The sequence below is a fragment of the Pipistrellus hanaki genome (genome assembly GCF_964339955.1).
Source record: "Pipistrellus hanaki genome assembly, chromosome: 5".
NCBI lineage: Eukaryota > Metazoa > Chordata > Mammalia > Chiroptera > Vespertilionidae > Pipistrellus > Pipistrellus hanaki.
In genome coordinates, this window is record NC_140507.1 from 29,328,534 (window position 1) to 29,352,049 (window position 23,516).

The following is a 23,516-nucleotide window of genomic DNA, read 5'->3' on the forward strand; positions in this document are numbered from 1 at the left end:
GGAAAATGATTCCAGATGGAACTTTGGAGGTGTAGCAAGAAACAAAGAACAATGAAAATGAAAAATATGTGGGTAAATTTAAATGTCTTTCAACTGCATAATATAACAATAATGTACTGTGAGTTTAAAAGATAGAAAAATTAAAATACAAACAATAGCAGGGAGTTAAAGCATCAAATAAAACCATTGCCCTGTCCAGAAAGAAACACCAATTAACATTGGATTTTGAAAAGTCAAAATGCATGCTATTATCTCTAGCAGAAATATTAAAAGAATAATTAAAAATCACACAAATCTCTTTAGTTAATAGAAGCATAAATGCAAATATACAAATAATTAGTCAAAAGGATGGCAAAAATGGATAGAAAGGGGAATACATATAAAAAGAACAGGCGAGAAAAAATGGGAAGTACTGTGTAAGAGGATACATTTAAATGAAAATGTGTGTTTTTACCTTTACCAATGTGGTTTAGGTAACAGTCTGACTCCATTTCTGGATGTTTGACTACTGACACTTCTTAAGTCTCACCCCTTCCACCTTGCCCTCTGCGCCTCGTCTGGGAAAGCTGATAAGAAAACCTGGGTGCTCCTGCTTTTAGCACCAGTGGGAGGTTCATACAACGCAAATTCCTTCCTGCATGAGGGACTCCTCATCCCAACCCAGTTCCCTAGCCCACAGTCTCCTTTTCTTGCTCTTTCAAGCCATTTCAGGACTGCCTGGGCAGCCTGACTAATGCAAAAGATGCATTTGACATAGAATATTTACAAAAACGGACCAAGTGGTAATTACATGAAGCTTTCCTTTTTGACAAATTGTTGAGCTGTATATTTTTATTGTATTCACATGACTGCTTATTATTATTTTTTTCTCTACTTTCCACAATAATCTGGAGGTCCTCTGTCCAGGATTATTAAGATCTTCCATGGTGTCAGAGGCTAAGGCTGTTTCTACCTCATTGTTTCATTCTATGTACCTTCCATCTTTAAGACCAACTCTGGTCCAAAATGACGACTGAAGTTCCTGCCATTGGAACCACAATCTAAACACAGGAAGAAGGACGGATCTTCATAACCTCCTTTTAAAAACACTCTCTAGAATTCTCACGCACTATTTCTGCTTATGTATATCATTGGCCATAACTTACTTTTATATCTATAATAGTTCCATACCCACAAAAGGCTGGGATAAAGTCTCTATTTGGATTGGCCATGCACCTAGCCAAAAAAATAAAATAAAATAAAAAATGTTGAGGGTTTTACTGCTATACAGGAAAAAAAATAAAATGATATCCGGATATTGAAATAGAAAAAGATCCACATTTTGATCTTATCTTATTTAATGGGTCTTTTCTCCAGCCCTGGCTTCTCACCACCACCACCAACAAAAAGGCAAACTTCGTTCCCCAGGTCCTCTTTGCCCATGTGGCATGAGGAACAAGCAAGCAAGCAATTACTAAATCAAGAGAGCATCCACCCCCTAAACACAGTAAGTTTAATGACTAGGCTGTGGAGGTCTTGCTTTTCAAGTTCAAATGAGTGAGCTGCATGGAAACCGATGTTATTAATAAATACAGCCTCTATTTCACGTAGGATGTCCAAGTCTAAATCAAATGCAACTGCTGAAGGGCCAGATGTTATTCCCATTGCTACATGTCAGTGTTTTCCTGGAAGTGACCTCACCCTGACGGTAATGCCGTTGTCCAACTGTGCATACTATTTATATCTGGAACCCTGGCTTTCAGGTCTGCTACGCACCAAACTGTAAGCAGCTATTGCTCTGAATGCTGAGCCTGTCAGAGGATTCAAGCAGAATCCTTGGGCTGCAGTGTGTTAACTTAGACGACTAACAAGAAAGCAAGAACTGTGTAACTTGTAAGCATGCAGATGTAGTGTTATGTGGCGCTAATGCACCTCCCATTAGCCAGATGGAAAACCAAGGTCTTCTCTGTCCCCTTTTATGGAGCAAAAAGTTAGCTGCAATTAATAAATTCCTACTGATTAAAAAGCACATAATGCTGACTCAGTGGATAGAGTGTCAGCCTGCGGACTGGAAGGTCCCGGGTTTGATTCTGGTCAAGGGCATATACCTTGGTTGCAGGCACATCCCCAGTAGGGGGTGTGCAAGAAGCAGCTGATCGATGATTCTCTCTCATCGATGTTTCTAACTTTCTATCCCTCTCTCCTCCTCTCTAAAAAATCAATAAAATATATTTTTAAAAAATAAATAAAAAGCACATAATCCCAAATTCCGACTCTCACTTTTGGCCAGAGCCATGAACCAAGTGCCAATGTTTAAAAGAAAAAAGAGAGAGAGACTCTGAGGAAGAAATGTGATGCTGCCTTTTATCTGTAGTATTTTCTGGTTTGTGTTTGATCTTTTTAAATGTCAGGGCAAAGAGAGGCATCATGAGAAAATAAACCATAATAGCATTGATTTTTTCCCCCCAAAGGATAATTAAACCGTTTTGGTTTTATGCATTCATTTCACACAAAAACAGTATTTCTATGATGAAGCAAAAGCAATACAGTTATCAACACATTGCTAGCGATACACACTTTCAATAGTTCATTCACATGATGAAGGTGAAATAGGACCTGTAGACAGTTCCTATGCTGAATCTCAATATGAAGAAAACTAAGGCCTAAGACTGATTGAAACAATTGCTAACATTTCTGGGGTGTGTATTATGGGCCAGGTCCCTTGCTAAGTAAGGGGCCTGTATGCTTTATCTCACTGACTAGAAAAAAGGTTCTGTTATGATCCCCAGACCGAGCAGAGGAAAGTGAGGTGCAGGGAGGGTATATCACTTTCCCCCACCTTGGAGAGTGGAGCTGGGATTTATGCCCCAGGCGCTGACTAGAGCCAGTCCTTGTAAACCTGGATTGCAGGGCCTGGGATCAAATGAGACACAATGCATCATAAGAGTTAAGCCCAGTACTTAGCACATAATGAGCTGCCTGCCAATAAAGGCAAAATTAAGGACGTTTACATAAAAATAGGCTAATGGATATGGCAACTCACATACCTTCCAGTCACTGCAGGTGTTGGAGAGGACAGTGAAAGCAGTGGGATAAAGGAACCCTGTGGTTGGTTAAGGGGCCCTTTTTGGTTCTACCTGTCTCACCATTATCCCTGGATTCTTGCCCGGCCTCATTCCCTGGGGGAGTGGGTGGCTTTGGGGCAATCACTTCTCTCTGGACTTGACTTTCTTCTGTAAAACAAGCGGATTTGCCCAGAATGACTGCTAAGCTTTCTCGCTGTCCTGAACTTCTACAACTTAAGTAGTCTCCTAGGATTTTGCCAGTGAAAATAGTCCAGGAGCCCAGGGAGGTTGATACTTGCCTTTAATATGTAGAAAGAGATTAACTGCTCTATTAAGAAGGAGCAGTGCACTATAAGGATCAGCATTTTTCACATGTGGAAAGGGGGAACTAGCTGTGATGGCAAAACTGCAAGCTCACAGTGCGGACATGACTCAAAGCCAGGGGGCCAGGAAAAACCTTCAGAATAGCTGATGGAATCGAATTATGCCAACAACTTTCATAATCCTATACCATTTCTGACCCCAAAGCGTCATCAGTCAGGATGGGAAATGCAGGCAGTCTGGAGAACAGAGGTCCTAAAGTCTGCTCAATGGCGTCCACTAGTGGAAGGCCACTAAGTGGCCATGTGGACTTGCCTGTTGCAGGGGTTCCCAAACTGCTCCACCCTGCGGAAGCCCAAAGCCCACTCCTGCACCTCGTCCAAGGCAACCAGCCAGCTAGAGGCAGAACTGAGCTGCTGGCAGCTATTTCGTTTCATCCAGAATAGTTACATTCCATACAACAGACTAATTGTTCTCCTTTATCATAACCTATCATAATATTAAATTATGAGAGAATCAAAGGAATTGACTCTCTCCTGACATGTTTCCTTGGATTAAATATGAAGCAAATTTGCACTTTTTAATATGGTGTCAGCATCGAGCAACAAATAAGTATTAAGTAATGCTTAAGTATTCTCCATATTAAAAAGTGCAAATTTGCTCCATATTTAATCCAAGGAAACATGTCAGAGAGACTCAGTTCCTTTGATTCTCTCATAATTTAATAACTGCAAATGAACGCATGGGATCTTCTCTCCCATGAATATTTTATTGGAATAAAATGGTTCCTAGAAATAAATAAATAATATTGGAAATAAGAGTTGTTATACATTTATTTGGAGTTTCTCATGAGAGACCGGACAGCATCTTGCAAATTCTCAAATATCAAAAAATCTGACAAAATCCACCAAGTAGCTTAGAAATAAGTGTATGGAGTTATGCCGATTGCAGGATAATCAACCAATACTTTTACAATTAAACATACATGCGATCAAACAGTGTTCCACCAGGTTAGGGGAATAAAAGCAGCACCTGACTCCGTTCTTATTCCTGAAGACACTGCACATCTTTACAAGGAAATGAGATATACACGGGAGTGGGCAAAAGTAGGCTTACAGTTGTGAGTGCACAAAACACAGCGTTTATCCTGTATCATTATTTACTGTATTTTTAATACAACACAACTGTAAACCTCCTTTTGCCCACCCCTGTAAAATGGGTACAGCATGACTATAATTCTGGAATAATTTAAGTGTCTCAGAATGAAAAGTTCTGAAGGAATTTCAAGAAGGGGTGTTGACAAATCTAGGAGCAGCTCGGAGGAATTCAGAAAGCAGGCCGGACTGGACCTGAACCTTACGGATGGGGAGGGAATTTGGGTGGAAGCAAAGCATGTTCAGAGAAGGCACGCCCACAGGATACATGGTGGTGGCTGCTGCAGGAAGCTCCAAGGGCAGAGAAAGCATTCCAAGTGGTACTGCACACTCATCTCATGACAAGTTCAGGTGCTCCAACTTCTCCCATGTCCCAGCTGGCTTCTCTCTGCCTCTCTGTCTAGCTTAGAACTCAAGGCAGCCCTTCCCTTCAAGCTTGTCAACCCTGGGCTGAAGCTCTCCTGCTTATCATGTCCTCTGCTCCCACTCCCAGGCAGCCAGACCCTTCCCGAAAGTCGCAGAGCCTGGCTTCCTGGGCCCAGCTGCTTGGCAACCCTTGTCTTCACTTCCCATTTCTCAGCTGCAGTGGCCAGTCCAAACCATGCTTCATGTCGAGCTCATGGCTGTTTCCTCGCCACCTTCATACTTTCTACTTATCCCATCTCAGAAGATTCAAGCTATTCTACACAAGCTCCCCAATAGTTTGTCCCCAATGAAAAATGTTTATTGTCACTCATTCTCCATCTGTGATCAAACACCTCACCTCAGGTAAGACCCTATAACCACAGACTCTCGCCATTTTCAGTCTCTCACAGGAGAGAGCACTACCTTTGCTTCCGGGCATTCTGTGCTTTAGGTGAATGTGAGACACACAAGGGAAAATATCAGACCTGGAGCTCCCATCGGGCCATGAGACTGGGAAGGAGTCGCCATCCAAGAGAGACCATCCTTGGAGACAGTTCAATGGATGTAGAAGAGAGCTTCTCAGGATTCAGGGTCGGACAGTCATCACTGGACTTGTCTGAGCTTCCGTTTGGGCACAAAACCAGGAGCAGACACAAATGAGGGAGTAACCGCAAATACAAGAAGGCTCTTGGTTCTCCTTATAAGAAACACCAAGGGATAAAGTCCCCTGAATTGTCACATGGAGGATGTATAGAGAACCCGGCTGTAATTTTAGCAAAGCAACATTGCCTTTCTTTTTTAACAAGTATCTTCCTCGTTGCAAGTATTCTAGAAATCCCTTGTTGTTCTTTTTCCCCCCATTGACCCCCCCCCCCTTCACCCTGCACCCGCCCCAAAGCAACGTTTTCAATGTTGTTTTTTTTTATTTTTAGCATGGTTTGGGGGAGAAATGGACAAACTGTAACTTTGGATAATGAAGAGATGTTTCAAAATATTTCATAATGATGGACAAAAACATGAAGTCATGTAGTAGGTGATTTTTGTTTCAAACACCATGGGCCAGAAATCCCTCTTGCCTTTTTTTTTCCAAGTTGGAACAGCCTGCTATTTGCTGTGAGATTGGATGCACCTGTGGGATTCCCTGTGGGCTCTCGCACACTACCCACACTTCGCTCTTCTCTCGCGGCCCTTGTGTTTCTGTATGTTTGGTGATGAAATACCAAGACGTGCAGAGTGCTCCCCAGATGCAAAACATGCCAATGAAATGCGGGAGTTAGACATGTTTCCCTGGCTCAATCATGTTCACTATGTCTTATTTCCCCTCTAACTCCTCCTTAAAAGTTTAAAATTGGCCAGACTGTAAGGAACGTGCTCAGTGAGTTTGCAGTTAGGTATATAAACTTCCATAAGGCAAACTAACAAAACAAAATCCCCCGAAGGCTCCCACAGCCACAGGCTCCACAGCAGGCCATGCTTTCTTTCCGTGCCAGGCCAACCCCTGAAGCCAGCGCCCAGAGCTAACCTGTGACTCCCCGCGCAAAGGTGCGAAGATGGTGTGGTGGCTTGTTTGTGTTCCGACGTGGCTGGCCAAAGTTCCCGGGCGTTCGGTCAAACACCAGCGAAACATCTCTGCAAAGGCATCTTTTAGATTAACAGCTGCATCAGCAGCCTGAGTAAAGGAGATTACCCTCCAAAAAGTGGAGGAGACTCAATCAGTTAAATGTCTTAAGAGAACAAAGGTGGTGGTCCCCCACAAAGAAGAGGGGGAAATTTGCCTCCAGACTGACGCTAAGCTCCAACATCAGCTCTTCCCTGGCTCTCCTCCCTGCGGACGCCTGCCCTGAGGGTTTTGGACTTGCCAGCCTCCACATTTGCTGGAGTAAATTCCTTAAAGTAATTCATTCTCATTCTGATTCATATTCTCCCCCTCCCCACCCCCTGCCTCCCAAACACACACACACATACTATTGTTTCTCTGGAGAGCCCTGACTGATACAGACTGATATAGATGGATACTCCTTTGTTAACTGCAGAGAGAAATTACCTGAATTCGGAATCACAGAAGATACTTCCAGGCTAGGACTGTTACATTTCCCCTAAAAGCTTCTGTTTGCCCTACTGTCTGGGTAAGGTGGTCTATTCTAAAGGTCACATTTTCTGTCTTCTATGTCCACCAAGTCCAACCAAATGCCTTTTCTTGGTAGGTCCTATGTAACAATAACAGAAAAAAAAAATTTTTTTTTAAAGTAGACTTGAAAAACAGATAAACACACAAAAGGTATTTAAATTCTAACCATGACTTCCCTGTCCTAACCATGACACAAATATCCCTGGAGCAGTTCCAGCTCTCCCTAGAGTCAAGTGAAATTCAAAAATTCCATCTTTATTGTTGGAAACAAGCAAACCGTGGGGTTAGGCTTGGTTGACAAGGCCCTCTGAAATGCTTCCCGGGCTCAGCCAGCTACCGGACAGCCAGCACCCCTTCCACCCGTTCTGCCCTCTTGAGCCCACACTCACCCTCATTCTCAGTCCAGGGTTGGCCCTTCCCAGGTCCTCGGTATGCCCCGGCTTGCTTGCCTCCCTCCTCCCCTTCACACTCTCACAGTGCCTAGCTAAGTGCCTTGCACACAGTGCCCACCAAATGTGTGATGGCGCGCAGTTGCTGAACAGTGAAGATGGTTGTAGCTTTGAAAATTGTTCATGTTGGCAGGTTCTTTTTCAGGCGGTATCAGCAGCCAGAGAGAGGCGTCTGAATCCCTGAGCAGGAGAGCATCATTTCTCCCATGGTCGTAGCTCATTTATCACTCAGTTTAAGACATTCAGCTGCTCTGAGTCCATCAGAACAATGATGCCAAGAATGTGTGTGTTGTAACCTCTGGCAATGCTCGTGCTCTGACTGGGTCTGTGTGTGGTGCAATTTCAGGGTTCAAAGCTCAGTGGGCCAGACACATCTGTTTACCATGCTCTGGGTCATCTGCACCTCCCGAGATGGCCCCGGGGCTGTTTGCTTTGTGTTGGTCAAAGTACTAGCAGATGGTGAAACAGGGTGAGGAAATAAGCCCACTGTGGGTAAGTATTTGATAGAGTGGGGGGTTGTCTGTTGACTGGGGCTTAGTACGTTCTGGAATCTTAGCATCAAATGGTCACTCCCACACAACATTCTCAGGCAGGACTTTAAAATAAGGTCACCTTACTTTAAAACCAAGAGGCTCTCATTTGAAAACAATGACTTTAAATAAAGAGCACGTATAGTGTTCCTGAATTGTATGGCTGTGCTTTATTGGGAAAGCTTATGTCTAATTTAAAACTCATAGGCTACAGTGATCTTCCTTTTTGAGGTCATGACTGAGTGCAGCTGGAGAGAAGAACACACCTGATGAGTGGGGTCTCCCTTGGACATCGGCAGGAATGATGGGACGGGCACTGCACATCAGCCCCCCTGACTTAGATATACTTCCTCAAGGACCTCTAGCCAGAAGCCCCTGGCACATCCCTCTACCCTTCAAGTGCTGCATTAGACACAACACGGAGTTGTATTATGTGTCTTCATTTCGTAAAGAGAGCTTTTCACCTCCAGTGGTTTACAACTTAACTTAAAACAAATCAAACTTAATACTCCATTGTAAGGACCACAATCTGCCCCCTTCATTATCCCATTAATGAAAAAGGAAGTGGCTTATTAGAAAATGCTGCTTTAGGCTCCGGGGGTATGTTGGGGAGGTAGAATCTATGACTTAAGTGTTTACTTAGCATTTTCAAGTCATGTAACCCACTCATGGCGACTCCACACTCTCCCCACGATGAGGCAGACTTTCACTGAGCGGTTCTGGGGGTTGTTCTGAATGCATGTGGTTCCTAAACCACCACTTTAGCATAGCCGGGTGTTTCCAGGTAGGCTCTGTCCAGCGAAACTCTGAGGAAGGGAGAGGGAGGGAGCCCGGTGTGTTCAGTCAGGACACCCAGGCCCACAGTACTTGGCAAAGTGCATTGGCCTCATCCCTTTCACAAAGGCCAATCCAAGCAAAGATCAAAGAGACTAAAGAAATGGTTTCCATGCCCGCTCACAGCGAAGGAAATCCAACAAGGTTTCATTTAAATTTTACCCAAATGGAAGCAGTTGGGCAAACCCACCATTTCTGCTATTTAGTGTGCTAGTGAAACGCATAGCCTTGTTCTGGTGGGTAGCTCAGTTGGTTAGAGTGTCTTCCCGATATGCCAAGGCTGCTGCAGGTTGATCTGTGGCCAGGGCATATATAAGAAGCAGCCAATGAATGCATATAAAAGTGGAACTACATATTGCTGCCTCTCTCTCTCTCTCTCTCTCTCTCTCTCTCTCTCTCTCTCTCTCTCTCTCTCTCATCAATAAATAAAATTTAAAAAACCATCCTTGGTCTTTCACGTAACTTTTAGTGCTATGCTCAGTTTAAGATAGTGCCTATTTAATAAAACACTGGTGTTTTCCTGACAAGAGACACTAGATAAAAATAAAAAGAGAAACACAGCCAAAACCGGTTTAGCTCAATGGATAGAGCGTCAGCTTGGGGACTGAAGGGACCCGGGTTCGATTCCGGTCAAGGGCATGTACCTTGGTTGCGGGCATATCCCCAGTAGGGGGTGTACAAGAGGCAACTGATCGATGACTCTCTCATCGATGTTTCTAACTCTCTATCTCTCTCCCTTCCTCTCTGTACAAAATCAATAAAATATATTTTTTTAAAAAAGAAGAAAAAAAAAGGAGAGAAACACATACACCCCAAATCCAAATGTTTGTGGAAAACTTGTTTTATACTTTTTTGAAAGTTTGGGGTAATTTTTGCAATAAGAAGGTATTACTTTTATAATCAGAACGAGGATATAACTACTTAAAAACAAATAAGGAAATTATCAACAAAAGTACACCACTGCCTTAAAGACAGTGGTTGGCAAACCACAGCTAGAGAGTCACATGCGGCTCTTTGGCCCCTTGAGTGTGGCTCTTCCACAAAATACCATGGCCTGGGCAAGTCTATTTTGAAGAAGCGGCGTTAGAAGAAATTTGAGTTTTGAAAATTGGGCTCTCAAAAGAAATGTCAATCGTTGTACTGTTGATATTTGGCTCTGTTGACTAAAGAGTTTGCCGACCTGAGCCTTAAGAGAAGAAAATAGAGTGTTTTATTTGGTGCATGGCTTATCAGAGAGAAGAGAATAGGAGAGAAAATTGGCAAGGAAAGATGTCTGCCTACCCATACCAGGGGTGTAAACATCTTTCACTTTATCTACAACAGAGTAAGGAACTCAGACTCAAGAGTCCCTCTGAAGTACACATCCCACATAGAAGCATGTTACATGGGCTGCCAGAATGTCCCCACAAACAAGGCCATCTCTAATGAGATCCTCTCAGGGCTTCAGCTGCCTATTCCAGGCACAGAACACTGAAAACAGACTAAGGTGTACATCCATTTCCACGTTCTAATAGATGACAAGGAAGACGCCAGTCTCCATGAGTAGGAATAAACTTGCTCTGATTCCCTTATGTGCTCTAGCTCAGCCCCTCAGCGGACTAGGCTCTGCCATCTCCATCCTGAGATGACAGGCTGGGGTCAAGGCTCTGCCTGGGGTCCTAGGGCAGGAAGAGGTAAGTGACCCACAGAGAGGTCACCGTCTGATGCCAGCCTCATGAGCTTACTGCCCTCACCAAATGAAAGAAACAGTCAGAAAAAACAAACATTAGCTCTGCTTTTAGCTGGAAAACACCACCGATGACTGAATTTCAGGAAGGACTGTCCATGTTGTGCCTATGGGTTGGATCAACCAACACTACCAAAAGCCTACAGGCACTCGCTAGTCTTCGTTCTAATACATGCTAAGTTATTGGTGCTTGTCCGTCTCTACTAAAGCAGAAAGCAAGGAGGCTACTACCTCATCGATGGGGATAGAGTTTGGTTCAAGTCAATTCTGTGAACACATTTTGAGGCTTTGTGTTAGTTAGGGTTTGGAAGCAGAGCATTCTCCTCATTCCAGTATTGAGACTAATTTTTCTTTGTCTTGTATTCCTTACACTGAGGACATGCATTTAAACTTGTAGCATAGTTTAGCTAATTTTGAACATGTTTCTAGACTTGGTAAAAGTTAAGACTGGTTAGCTACACAAATTTAATGACCCCACACAATGTACTGTATTCCATACAGCCATGTATGTTGGCAAGGTTCCCCCAACCTTTTTTTCTTCTAGCTAATTCAATTTTATTACATCTCTGGTAAAGTTTTCCTTTAAATTTACATTTTTAATCGGGGGAGGTTGGGGGGAGGAGGAAGAATAAGACTCTATGCTGGGAGGTTACCTTCAAATTTATAACTTTGGCCTCTCTATCAAATAGTTTCTCTCCATTGTTTTCTATTTATGATTTAATATTAATTGCTATGGTCTGAATGTCCCCCCAAAATCACATGTTGAAATCCCAGTGCCTGTGTGATGGTATTAGGGGATGGGCCTTTGGGAGGCACTGGGGTAATGAGGGTGGAGCCCCGAGAATAGGATCAGTGCCTGTAGAGGAGAGGCTCACAGAGCTCCATCGCCCACTTCTCCTAGGTGTGGACATAGGGAGGAGTAGGCAGTCTGCTCTCCGGCTGGACCTGACCATGGTGATACCTAAATTTCTTTGGTTTATAAACCAGTAAATTTCTTTGGTTTATAAACCAGTCAATGGTATGTTGTAATAGCACCCTGAAAGAACATATAAAATCATACAACATATAAAATCAATCTGTTCATAAACTCCTGGAATATGACCAGCCTTCTCGCTTTGATATTTTAGTACAAACTCATTTCCTACCTTATGGGGAGCAGAAGACAGTTACAGAGAACCAGAGACAAGACAGGAGGAAATGGCTGAGCCTACCGGATGGACTCTATTACAATAATTTTAACTCAAGCTTTTCTAGAGATGAGAATGTTGAACTAAAAGAGGAAAGAAAAGGTAATAGTCTCCACATAGGTAAAAGAGTTTTGTTTTGTTTTGTTTTTATCACCACAGACATAACACTTGAAAAAAAAAATTGAATTATAGCCAATTTGAATTTCTCTGCCTCCTCCTGGTCCTCTCTATCTTTGGTGAAAGTGCTAAGAAAAATAAAATGGTCAAGGCATGAGGCATGGGGGGAGAAATGAGGTCAATTTATAATGCTGATAGTTGAGTGTATCTTGCAAAGGTTCAATGCCCTTCAGTAACCATAGCCCAGCAAGTCATTGTACTTCCACATATATTTATTTATGAGGAAATATAGCTAAGAGAGGATCCAGGTCTTATCCAACTATGTCTATTAACAGATCAGTGTTTGTAATAAAAGATCTCTAACAGGTAGCAATCATCTGGACATTCCTTACACTCACTGGTTATCCACAAAGAACAAGGACAGTGTCTTCCGGGCCTGAAACACCACTGCAAAATGGACATAGGCCAGCCTCAGTCAGGGCAAATGTTCAGTTAGTTAGCTCAGTGGTCGGCAAACTCATTAGTCAACAGAGCCAAACATCAACAGTACAACGATTGAAATTTCTTTTGAGAGCCAAAATTTTTAAACTTAAACTTCTTCTTCAAAATAGACTGGCCCAGGCCATGGTATTTTGTGGAAGAGCCACACTCAAGGGGCCAAAGAGCCGCATGTGGCTCACAAGCCGTGGACTGCCCACTGGGTTAGCCTATTTTTACTTTAATTCCCTTACTATTTCCTTAAACACAATGGAGTTAATTGTGTTCAATAATCCTGAGAGCAGGAAACTTTCTAATGTAAATTGGGGGTGTGCTAGGGTGGCTTCAGCTGGGAGGCGTGGCTAGAATGAGTCTGCTCCATGTGACTGTCATTCTCTCCCTGTAGGTTAGTAGGGGAATGCCCTCCTCATAAAGACAGCAGGACACAAGAAGGGAAATGGAATGACATAAGGTTGATGAGGGGTCAGGCTCTACTGTTACAGTCATGTCTGCCTCGCTCTGTTGGTCAAAGGGCATCATAGAATCGAACCACAAATCAGAGGTTGAGAAAACCCCCTCTGCTCCTAAGAGTCATGGCAAGGGTGTGGATGCAGGGAGAGGTGGGCATTTGGGGCCCCAATTATAGCCTCCCACAAAAATAAGGAAATGCTAATACATATTTTAAATATATAGAAAAGGACAGAGAGCATTATAATAGGTATGCACCTCCAATGCTTAACAAATTAATAATTTTTATATTTGCTTTTGATAGTTTTGTTTTCTATTATACATTATTTTAGAGTTTAAGCACTGTGCATCCCTGCACAACTCTGTTTCTCTCCCTGAGGTAACTATTATCCTAAAGTTAGTCTGTGCGTATTTTGTATTTTTGCTGTATCTGCTGTTATTCATGAAGCCACAGCCCTGAGGACAGTCACACTTCACCTGGTTTGGTCACTTTCAGTTAATAATTAGTCAGAATTTCCAATGAAATTAGCTGCTTCTCCAACTCAGAAGCGTTTATATAAGTCCTACAACCGAACCAAATAGCTAGCCAGGCAATATTAGAATTGGACTTGCTCTATTCTCATATTTTTTGTCTCGTGTTAAAGAAATGAAAAATTCAGAATTCTAAGGTTAAATATCTAGAAAATATTTACTCAGACTTGAATATTCTTCAAAGAGAGTGTGGAGCCATCTGAGGGAGAAAGATCACAGGAAAATAAAAGCCATGGTTTCTTCAGGACTCCTCCTTTTGGCTGCTTTGATTTCACCTGGTAAGTCAGACACAATTTTAGAATCTCAGCTAACTCGTAAAATCTTATTGCAAGAATAGATTTAAAAGTCAATAATAGCATAATCACAACAGAAACTTGTGTATCTGGATATTAAAAATATAATAGGAAGAACAGGGGATTCTCAGTGATGTCCACCGAATGCTCTGGTTCTTTAATGAGGGAAACAAAAATGGAATGGGGGGACTTGAAGAAGCGTCTTTCAGTTGTGGTCTAGAACTCAATTGGAATGTAATTAGAAGATAAAAAAGCTAGTGTAAGAATATGACTTAGAAAATTCCCAATGCAGAGACTGGTGGGATTAGGATAAGAGAAACACTCTCTTAATAGTCACACCCTAAGAGGAAAATGAAAAAATTAACCAATTGTCTAGTCTCTGCCTCAGTTCCCAAGGATAAGTAAGTATTAGTTGCCACAGTGATGGCATTATATTTTGATCAAGGTGTTGACGCGTGGCTCCAAGGTATAAGACTTTTGAAAGAATATTAAAGAATATGCCTAGTGGCCATATTCTGTACCTTCTCTTCATAGCACATGTATTATTAATAAATGGTAAAGTCTTGTTAAATAAAATCAGTGATCAAATTAACAGGTTCTTGGTTTCGCTTCTGTTTTGGTTAGTTTGCTTTAAAATGATAGATTTGAGTTTGTTAACTTCATCTTGTGATGAACGTTAACATTGAAAATCCTGAAAATAAAATTCAATTGAACATTTATCAAATGCTTACTAAATTAAAGAGAAGATGCACTTACAAAGGTTGCACAAAATCCACAGAGAGCTAGCCCCTCCTGCATGTTACTGCTTCATAATTTTTTATAGAATTGTTTCTACACTCTTCCCCATCTTCTTTTCACTCCACTCTAGGCTAAATTGATTTGACACGTTCATATTTTTAAGAGTCTCCCTCTTCCATGTTTGCAAATGTGGAAGAGATTTATTTAGTAATAAATAAACCTTGCTAGTTCAGAGTTTGTTTCTCTAATTCAGCAGTTGCCAACTGGTGGTCTGTGGACCACTGGTTGTCCACGAGGTCTGAAAGGTTGGCGACCGCTACTAATTCAAATATTTTCTTGGATTTGATTATTAGGACTAATAATAAGGAAACATTTCGAAGTTACTTAAGAATTTCTGGAGTTATTTCTTTAAATAAATCAACCTGTTTGATTATTTTCCTTAATCCCTTGCCAAACAATGAACAAAGAAAATTTGAAAAGCACACTTTATGCCACTTACTAGTGGATCATCTGAAACAATAATGATGGAGGTTAATGCCTATCAACAGACACACTTACAAATACTTTATATGTCATAAAATGGACTTTTGTGGCCAGAGAAAAAGCTGATTTTATATCTGAACCAGGAAGTAAAGGAAGACCTTACCTTAAACTATAGAATATTAGGGACAAATTATAGCAAAAACGAGGTTTTCAGAATCCACTGAAAGACTTACATGGCAAATGGAGGTTGGAAATACATGAGATCAGGAAATCTGCCCCTTGTGTTTCTCCTTTTCAGTGATGGCGGGGCAGTGGGCTAATCTATGTGCTGGCAGGTCTTCCAATGGGATCAGGACGCATGACCGCTATGGCTGGGGCCATTACGGTGCTTCAAGGTATGTTTACCATATGCTATCTGGGCTCTTGACCTCCTTGCTCAGTGTGCTTGCCTTAGGTTTCCTCAAGTGCTCATGATCATTTCCTCTGACAACAGGAAAACTCGGAGATGAAACCAGTTACATTACTGTCTTTGGAGCAACTTCCAAGAACCCTGCTTCAAGTATGGGCTCTGAACTGGGAACAGAGTGTGGAATAAGGAAAAGAGGAAGGGAGCAAACAGTGTTTTCCCAGGGTGACTTATTTCACCTGTTTTTCCACAGTGAAAACCAAGCATCACTATCCCCTTTTATAGATGAGGAACCTGAACGGAGGCACCAAAGGGCTAAGGGACCTGCCAAACACAACTAGGAGTCAGGCCTTAGGATCCTCTTTCCATCAAACCACAGTGTTACTAACCCAGCCTCTGGGAGCTGAACACCGGAGGTGGCCCTAAGCAGGCAATTTCAGACACTGAAGAACAGACTTGTGAATTTTCAGTAATGTACACTATCACCTCGGAAGTACCACTCTCTGATGAAATAGCTGGGTGTTCAATTGCATTATTGACTTCCATTCCCATTATAGTGGAACTCTCACTTATACAGATAACTAGAGGCCCAGAGAACGACATTCATGCACTTGGGGGCAGTCCCTCAGCCTGACCTGTGCCCTCTCAGGCCAGGACCCATTGGGGGATGTCCACCTGCTGGCTTAGGCCCGCTCCCCCTATAAGCCAGCAGGCAGACATCCCTCTTGCAATCTGGGGCTCTTGCAGTCCGGGACCCCTCATTCCTTACCACCTACCTTTCTGCAGTGGAGGCAGGAGAGGCTCCTGCCATCGCTGCTCCACTCACCAGCCATGAGCCCTGGTTTTGGCTGAGTGGCACTCCCCCTGTGGGAGCACAATGACTACTAGGGAGCAGCTCCTGCATTGAGCATCTGCCCCCTAGTGGTCAGTGCACAACATAGTGACCAGTCCTTCCATCGTTCAGTCTATTTGCATATTAGGGTTTTATTATATAGGATACTTACAAAGTAACCTCAAGCACCTGGAGACATACCTAAGATATGGGAAATATGGAAAAGTGACCTCTCAATTGCCAAAATTAAGACTCAATTAGTTTCTACCCTAAAGTTTTTGCACTTGACTTATATAATAACTTAAGGGCTCTTTACTTGGAACCTGCTCAGTGTTGCTTTACATCATCTAACAATCCTGGTGCGTCTGAGTTTCCAGGCAGGAGCCCATTAGAAAGGAGAAGAGGCTGGCAAGAGCAGGCATACTGACAACAGTGAGGACTGTTAGTGACCACCTCAAGAAATCTCATAATCCGGAAACATTCTGTGTTTGTGCTTCACGAACTTTAATAAAGACAGGCAGCATCACTCACTATATTAAAATAGCATATACAGTAAATGATGTTGGTAATAACTTCTGGATCGCTGAGGGAAAAACACGGCTAGGGTAACATAAGATTCCTTTGTGATAGATGCCCATAAAAAGACAACTCTTTCCTAAGTGGTCTATATTAAAATGTACTCGAATAGCTTGCTTCATTTCCCCCAAATGCCATATAACAACAATAGCTAATATTTTTAAAGGCTTCCCAAGTGCCAAATACTATCTTAAATGCTTTAATCTTTACAACATGGTTATTACCACCTTCAGGGAAGAAGGTTAAAATTGGGCAAAACAGAATGAAGAAAACTGGGACATCCTATAATAATATGCTCCAGCAGCTTCAATTGTTGAAAACCTGGTCTGGGAACAGAGCTAGCACCACACTCCTAGGCAATGAAGCTCCCAGGGCAGTTCCTGAGTCTCTTCTTTCTTATCTGAATCCTAGAAACGGTAGGCCGCACCAGGGAGTAGACGTCTTGTGCTCTGATGGATCTACTGTGTACGCACCTTTCAGTGGAAGGATTGTGCGCCAGGCGAAACCTTATATCAATAGAAAAAACAATGCCATCAATGATGGTGTTCAGATATCTGGAGGAGGTAAGAGGTGGTGGATATGACTGGGACACACACGGAGATGTTGGATATAATATGAATGCATATTCCACAGTTGAAATTTCATTCTTCCTTCAAGATGATAAAACCTATAACATAAAGGACCTATTGTAGCAAGCTAAAACAGCAAATGCATTTCCAAAGACATTACACTGGTTTCCCGGAGCCATCTGCTTTTATGCACACACTCTGTCTACTTCTCCACCTGACTGAGGGCTTTCTCCCTGTGGCCCATGTGGTTTTGCTTAACAATCTATAAACAAAACCACTTTCAGCAATACTAAGTAGCATGAATAGATACTTTCATTTACCAAAATTCCACAATTGGAAAACACTGGCCTTCCTACAAGAGTTGACTGTGAAGCATTTACAAAGCCCTATGTATTCTAGGCAAAGCTGGGCCTCCTGGAATTCCAGGGGTGAGATTATAATTTACACACAGAAAAGTGCACAAAGCCCCGTGAATTCTCATAAAACGAATGCACCTATGTAACCGGCACCCAGATCAAGACAAAGAACAGCAGCAGCATCCCAGAGACCCTTTGTGCTACGTTTTTTCATTATCCCCAGCAACGGCAATCGCTTTCCCTCCATATGTTAGTTTTGCCTGTTTTTGAAGATGATAGAAATAGAATTAAACAGCATGCAGTTTCTTTTATGGGGCTTCTTTCCATCCACATCATGTTTGGTAGGTTCATCCACATTTTGCACATCCTTTTAGTTCATTCTTAGTGCTTTATGTAGTATTCCATTACATGCATGTATCTTAATGTATTTAGTCATTCTTCTCTACATGGACATCTGGGCAGTATTTAGTGTTAGGGATTATGTAAATGCTGCTATGAACTTTCTTGCACAAGTCTTTTAAGGAACATGAACGTGCATTTCTGCTGGCAGTGAGTCCAGCGGAAAAATTCCTTCGCCAAGTAAGAAGCACTTTCTGAGGGAGTCCATGTCCTTGCGGAACTGTACCAACTTTGTTCTTCTTTCAGGTTGTCTTGGCAATTCTTGGTCATTTGAATTTCCAAATTGTAAAATCAGTTTGCCAATTTCTACTAAAGCCTGTTGGGACTGATTGAATTTTCACTGATTATACGGGTTATATTGAGATGAACTTCTACCTTGAAAGTAATGAATCGTCCAGTCAATGAAAATGTTATATCCTCCATGTTTTTAGGTCTTCTTGCATTGCGGTATTAGCAGTTGTTTTTCTGGTTCTCAGTGTGGAGGTCTTGAACATCTATCAATATATAATAAATGCCTAAGCGACCAGCGAAAAGACCAGAACAACTGGTCGCTATGATGTGCACTGACCACCAAGGGGCAGAGGCTCAACGCAGGAGTTTCCCCCTGGTGGTCAGTGCGCTACCACAGGAGGAGTGCTGCTCAGCCAGAAGCTGGGTTCATGGCTAGCGCGTGCAGCAGCAGTGGCGGTAGCCTCTCCCACCTCTGCAGCAGCACTAAGGAGCAACGAGCCGAGCACTAAGGGGCAGCAAGCAGGCAGACAGTAAGGAACAAGGGGTCCCGTACTGCAAGAGGATGCAGGCCGGGCTGGGGGGACACCCTCCCTCTCCTGAGTGCATGGATTTTGTGCACCGGGCCTCTAATATTCATGTATACATAAGACACAACTTACTGATTTTTGTCTAGATCTTCCAAAGGAATATAATAAAAACCACATAAGTAATTTTAAATTTTCTAGGAGTCACATAAAGTAAAAAATTAAGAGGTAAAATTAATATTTTACTTAACTCAGTATCTCCAGAATATTTTTATTTCAAAATGCAATTAATATAAATATTATTAATATTTTACCTTCTTGGAGGTACTATCATCAAAATCCAGTACATACCTTGTACTTAGAGCACACCTAATTCAGATTACCTGCATTTCAAGTGCTAACTAGCCACATGTGGCCAGTGGCTATCATGTTGTATGGCATAATTCTATAGCCTTACTGATGTTTTCTATTCACTTGACTTGTTTTCAATTATATAAATGTGTTGAAGTCTTCTATTACTAGTGGTTCCCCACTTATTTCTCCTTGCATCTCCTGATGTCTGTTTTATACAGATGGTTTCTGTGTTATTTAGCACATGGTCAGTTATCACTATTGCATCTTCAATGGACTTGGCAATATAAATTGTCCTCCTCTGTCTTGTTTCAATGCTTTTGGCCTGAAGTCCACTCTCTCATAACATGATCATAACCTTGCTTTTCTTTTTGCTTCCATTTCCTGGCAAATGTCTTCCATTCCTTAACTTTTAGCCTTTTACAATTATTGTTTTTTATACAGCATAGAGTAGGGTTTTCTTTTCCAAGTCAATAGAAAATTATATTTAATAGCTGAGTTAACATTTATAGATATAAAATTGTAATGAAACGTTATAATTATGGTATTATATTAACTCGATTTCTCTATTTGGTGGGCCTTTAAAAAAATTTTCTTCCTTTGGTATTTAGGAAGATTTGTATTCTTGTGCCAGCTCTTTCCATTTTTCCTTGTCTTTAAAGTCTAATAGTTTAATTAGTATATGCCTTAGAATTGGCATTATTCCAGGTCAATATTCTCAGCTATCGTGTTTTTCTGCTATTGTTTAATGCTTTTATTAAATTTAAATTTATTCTTCCTTGGGCATCTTGCAATTTTTGTTTTTATTTCTGATATGATTTTTGTCATTTCCTTTTACTCCCCCATTGAGTTCAATCAACTCCCTTTGTGTGTGTGTGTATGTGTACGTGTGTGTGTTGAGTGTATGTACGTGTATATATATGTGTGTGTGTGTGTGTGTTATTTCTGTTCTTTTTTTTTTAATTTCTGATTCTAGGCTATTAAAACCCAGATAATGAATAATTTTACTTCTTTTTTTCTTTTAGGTTTCTGTGTTAAAATGTTCTACATTAAGCCAATTAGATATAGCGGTAATATCAACAAGGGAGACGAACTGGGAATTCTGTTGCCCATGCAGAGAGTTTATCCTGGCATACAATCCCACCTACACATTGAAAACTGTGACAAGAGTAACCCCACCAAGTACCTATAAATGGAAGACAGATGACTAGACCATCAAGATAGAAAGGCATCTTCCTACAACCTGAATGAATATCCTGCTTTCCAAGAAATTTATGTTCAAATAGAAACATGATAAGTGCAAGGAAGAAAACCATATTTTGATTTCAACTCACTGCCACTTTCATGTTTTTTTAATGTCAACTAATTTCTCACGGCTCTCCAAACTTTTGGTAACCTATACCTGGGGTGGTGGCTTTTTCTCTCTTACTATTTCTTAGTCCTAAATACGTAGAATAAATAAATATGTACATTCAAGTTAGTCCAGACTGCATTTTTAATGATTCTAAAACTAGACTTTTGCTTAGGAAAAAAAAGCTTTAATCTGTATTTATGATAAAAGAATAGAGGTTTGTACAAGGCTGAACACACATACATACTGAATGGGTATTAACTGAATAAACTGGAGGCTTCTTTTGAGTTAAGGTTGTGGAAAATTTCAGCAATATCCTTAGTTCTGTCAAACTGGTTGGGGCGTGAGCTGTTTGCATGAATAGAACAGAATTTACTGGTTTTTATATTTCCACATTCTATATATGTGGTAGATATTCTAAGTAATGAATAATGGCAGTCTAAGAAAATATGTAACACTAGAGGCCTGGTGCATTAAATTCATGCATGGGTGTGTGTGTGGCGGGTCCCCTCAGCCCAGCCTGTACACTCTCCACCACTAGTTCCTAACTGCTCACTTGCCTGCCTGGCTGAATGCCCCTAACTCTCCCCCACCCCCCTTATTGGCCTGGTCACGCCCAACTGCCCCCCCCTCCCCCCGCTCTGGCCTGGTTGCCCCCAACTGCCACTGCTGCTGGTCTGGCCACTCCTTACTGCACCCCTACTGTCCTGGTCACCCCATACAGCCTGCTCTTCAGTTGTTTGGTAGCCCCTCACTAACTCCCATGCCGGCCTGGTCGCCCCCCGCAGCCTGTTTGGTCGTCCCTTCAGTTGCAATGGTCACTTAGGCTTTTATATATGTAGATTCTAGATTTCAGTATGACTGCCTTATAAGGTGTACTAGAGAGAGAAAGAGGTATATCCTAACCTAAAGTGTCTCAGGGAACCAAGCCAGTCAGCCTCACCCAGCCATATACATCCGATAGCTACTTATTTCTACACATCATTGTATACCTATATTATTATTTCCTAGTTATATTGTCAATAGGTGCCAACATGAAATAACCATACAAATATTTAAAGGACAGAAATAATTATGGCTCCCTAGATTTTAGTAAGTCAGTAAGAAGTGAATAAGTTGAATTCATCATTCTGGAAATATCCTTCATGAATTTTTGCTTAAACCTTTTTGGAGTGTAGAAAACTCCAGCAGAATGACTCCATTCTTAGTGTAGATATGTTTGAGAAAAATGAAATTAATTGAACTGACTTTACTACTGGTGAGAAGTGGCTGCAATTGTATACTAAGACATAGGTATAAGAATGTTCATGACATCACTATATATCAGAGCAAAACCTGGAACAACTCAAGTACCCGTCCAGAGTGAGATAGACAAATAAATTGTGGTTATAGAATGGAATATTACATAGCACTCATAATAAATAACCCTCAACTAACGACAAAATGGATGAATCACAGTAATATTTAGGAAAATCTCGATATAACCGGCCATTTCAGGCAAGGGACTGTCCGTTATATAATCAAGTAGGTTTGCTGAATGCATATGCCAAAAAAGTGACAAATTAGTTTTCCTGTCTTATGTAGACACATTTGTGTAATTAAAATTAAGTATGCATGAAAAGTTTAATTTCAAAGAAAAGTTTTCTATATGTAGTACAATAATTTTAAATTTATGCTGAGTAGTTTTAGTAAATGCATGCATTCACCAGTCAGCACGAGTAAACAAATGCACACGGCTAGAGCGTGGCTTAGCACACGTCAGAACATCAGTTGGCACACGTTAAAACTGCTGTGTAAAGTTATGCCATGCCACAACAGAACTAATTACCACTCACAATGATTATGTGCTAATCATTCACTGAATACTGTTTTTGAGCGGTGACTGTTGGATTTAAATACATAGACTATCGTTGGAGATATGTAATATTTATTTATGTTGGCAAAATTACTAGGTTTTTCCCCCAAGATATGGCCTATTTGTTAAAATTTATTAAAAATAAGCGACTTAATAACAAAAACCAACCATTAGTTTAATTCTAAGCAAATATTGGTTAAGATTAACAGGGTGTTAATTTTCATATGTACGACATATGGGCCGGAGATTTTCTTCATTAAATCTGAAGTTTGTTAAACTGAGGTCTGCAAAATCGAGGGTTTACTATAATATCAAGTGTAAAAAAAAATTCAAAAGATCAAATATAGCATGAATACCCTTTTTATAAAGTCACAACAATTAAAACTACAACATAATTTTTAGGAACACATAATTATGAGATTAAGATATATATGTATAAAATAAATCAAACAAATAATGAACACTAGTTATTTAAAGACTTGATAGGACAGGAAAACTCCAGCAAATTTAAGTTACTATCAATGCTGTAGTTCTACAGCTTGGGAGGTGATTTCATGAGTATTTATTATTATGAATTATATGTTATAGATATAATAGGACTTGCAGAGGGGTGGCCAGGAAAAAGTATTAATGATGGTTCTCAGTTTAGAGTCTACACAAGGCATATCTAGTTAGATACTATTCTCTACTGTGTTATACAAGGCTAGCAAATTAAGAATGTAATAATAATAATAATAATAATAATAATAATAAAAACACGAAAACTATAACCAGCACTGCCTGGTTTGATAACCTACCTTATTTATCTCCATAGTGCCAAATAACTTTAGATTGTCCCTAAAAATTACATTTTTTCCTCAAGGACAAAAACTATGCTTCCATTGAGAACATAAAACAAGAACATAGCACAGACTTTAAAGGCAATCTTTAAAGAGCTCTAAAATGTTTAAATAATGAAATATATAGCCATCTAAATACTCAACCTTCTGAAATGATTCTTTTAAAAACCAGACTTGTTACCTGGATGGAGAGCTTCCCCAAGACAGAGCAAGAACTGTGCCTTCTGCCTAGCATTCCACAAGCACGCTCATATCTGTTGAATGGAAATGCAGACTTTAGACTAAGGACTTCTTTCTTAAGAAGAACTAGAATACAGCGCCCTCTGGTGTATTATATCAGAG

At 41.0% G+C, this 23,516-nt stretch overlaps 2 protein-coding genes across 2 annotated transcripts in view; one reads left to right on the plus strand and one right to left on the minus strand.

The window, feature by feature from the left end:
• LOC311622983 (F-box/LRR-repeat protein 21) overlaps positions 1-23,516 on the minus strand; it is a 71,738-nt gene that overhangs the window by 26,163 nt on the left and 22,059 nt on the right. The window lies entirely within an intron of this gene.
• Positions 13,388-20,609, plus strand: LECT2 (leukocyte cell derived chemotaxin 2). Its single transcript, XM_084884567.1, has 4 exons — positions 13,388-13,649; positions 15,184-15,280; positions 17,111-17,262; positions 20,155-20,609. Exons 1-4 carry the CDS (start codon positions 13,604-13,606, stop codon positions 20,319-20,321), a joined length of 462 nt encoding a protein of 153 aa, XP_084740693.1. The 5' UTR covers positions 13,388-13,603; the 3' UTR covers positions 20,322-20,609.

Coding starts and splice junctions, on each gene's coding strand:
- LECT2 (XM_084884567.1), top strand. CDS start 13,604: ATGGTTTCTTCAGGACTCCTCCTTTTGGCTGCTTTGATTTCACCTG. Junction 13,650..15,183: donor GGCTGCTTTGATTTCACCTG/GTAAGTCAGACA, acceptor TCTCCTTTTCAG/TGATGGCGGGGCAGTGGGCT. Junction 17,263..20,154: donor TGTTCAGATATCTGGAGGAG/GTAAGAGGTGGT, acceptor TTTTTCTTTTAG/GTTTCTGTGTTAAAATGTTC.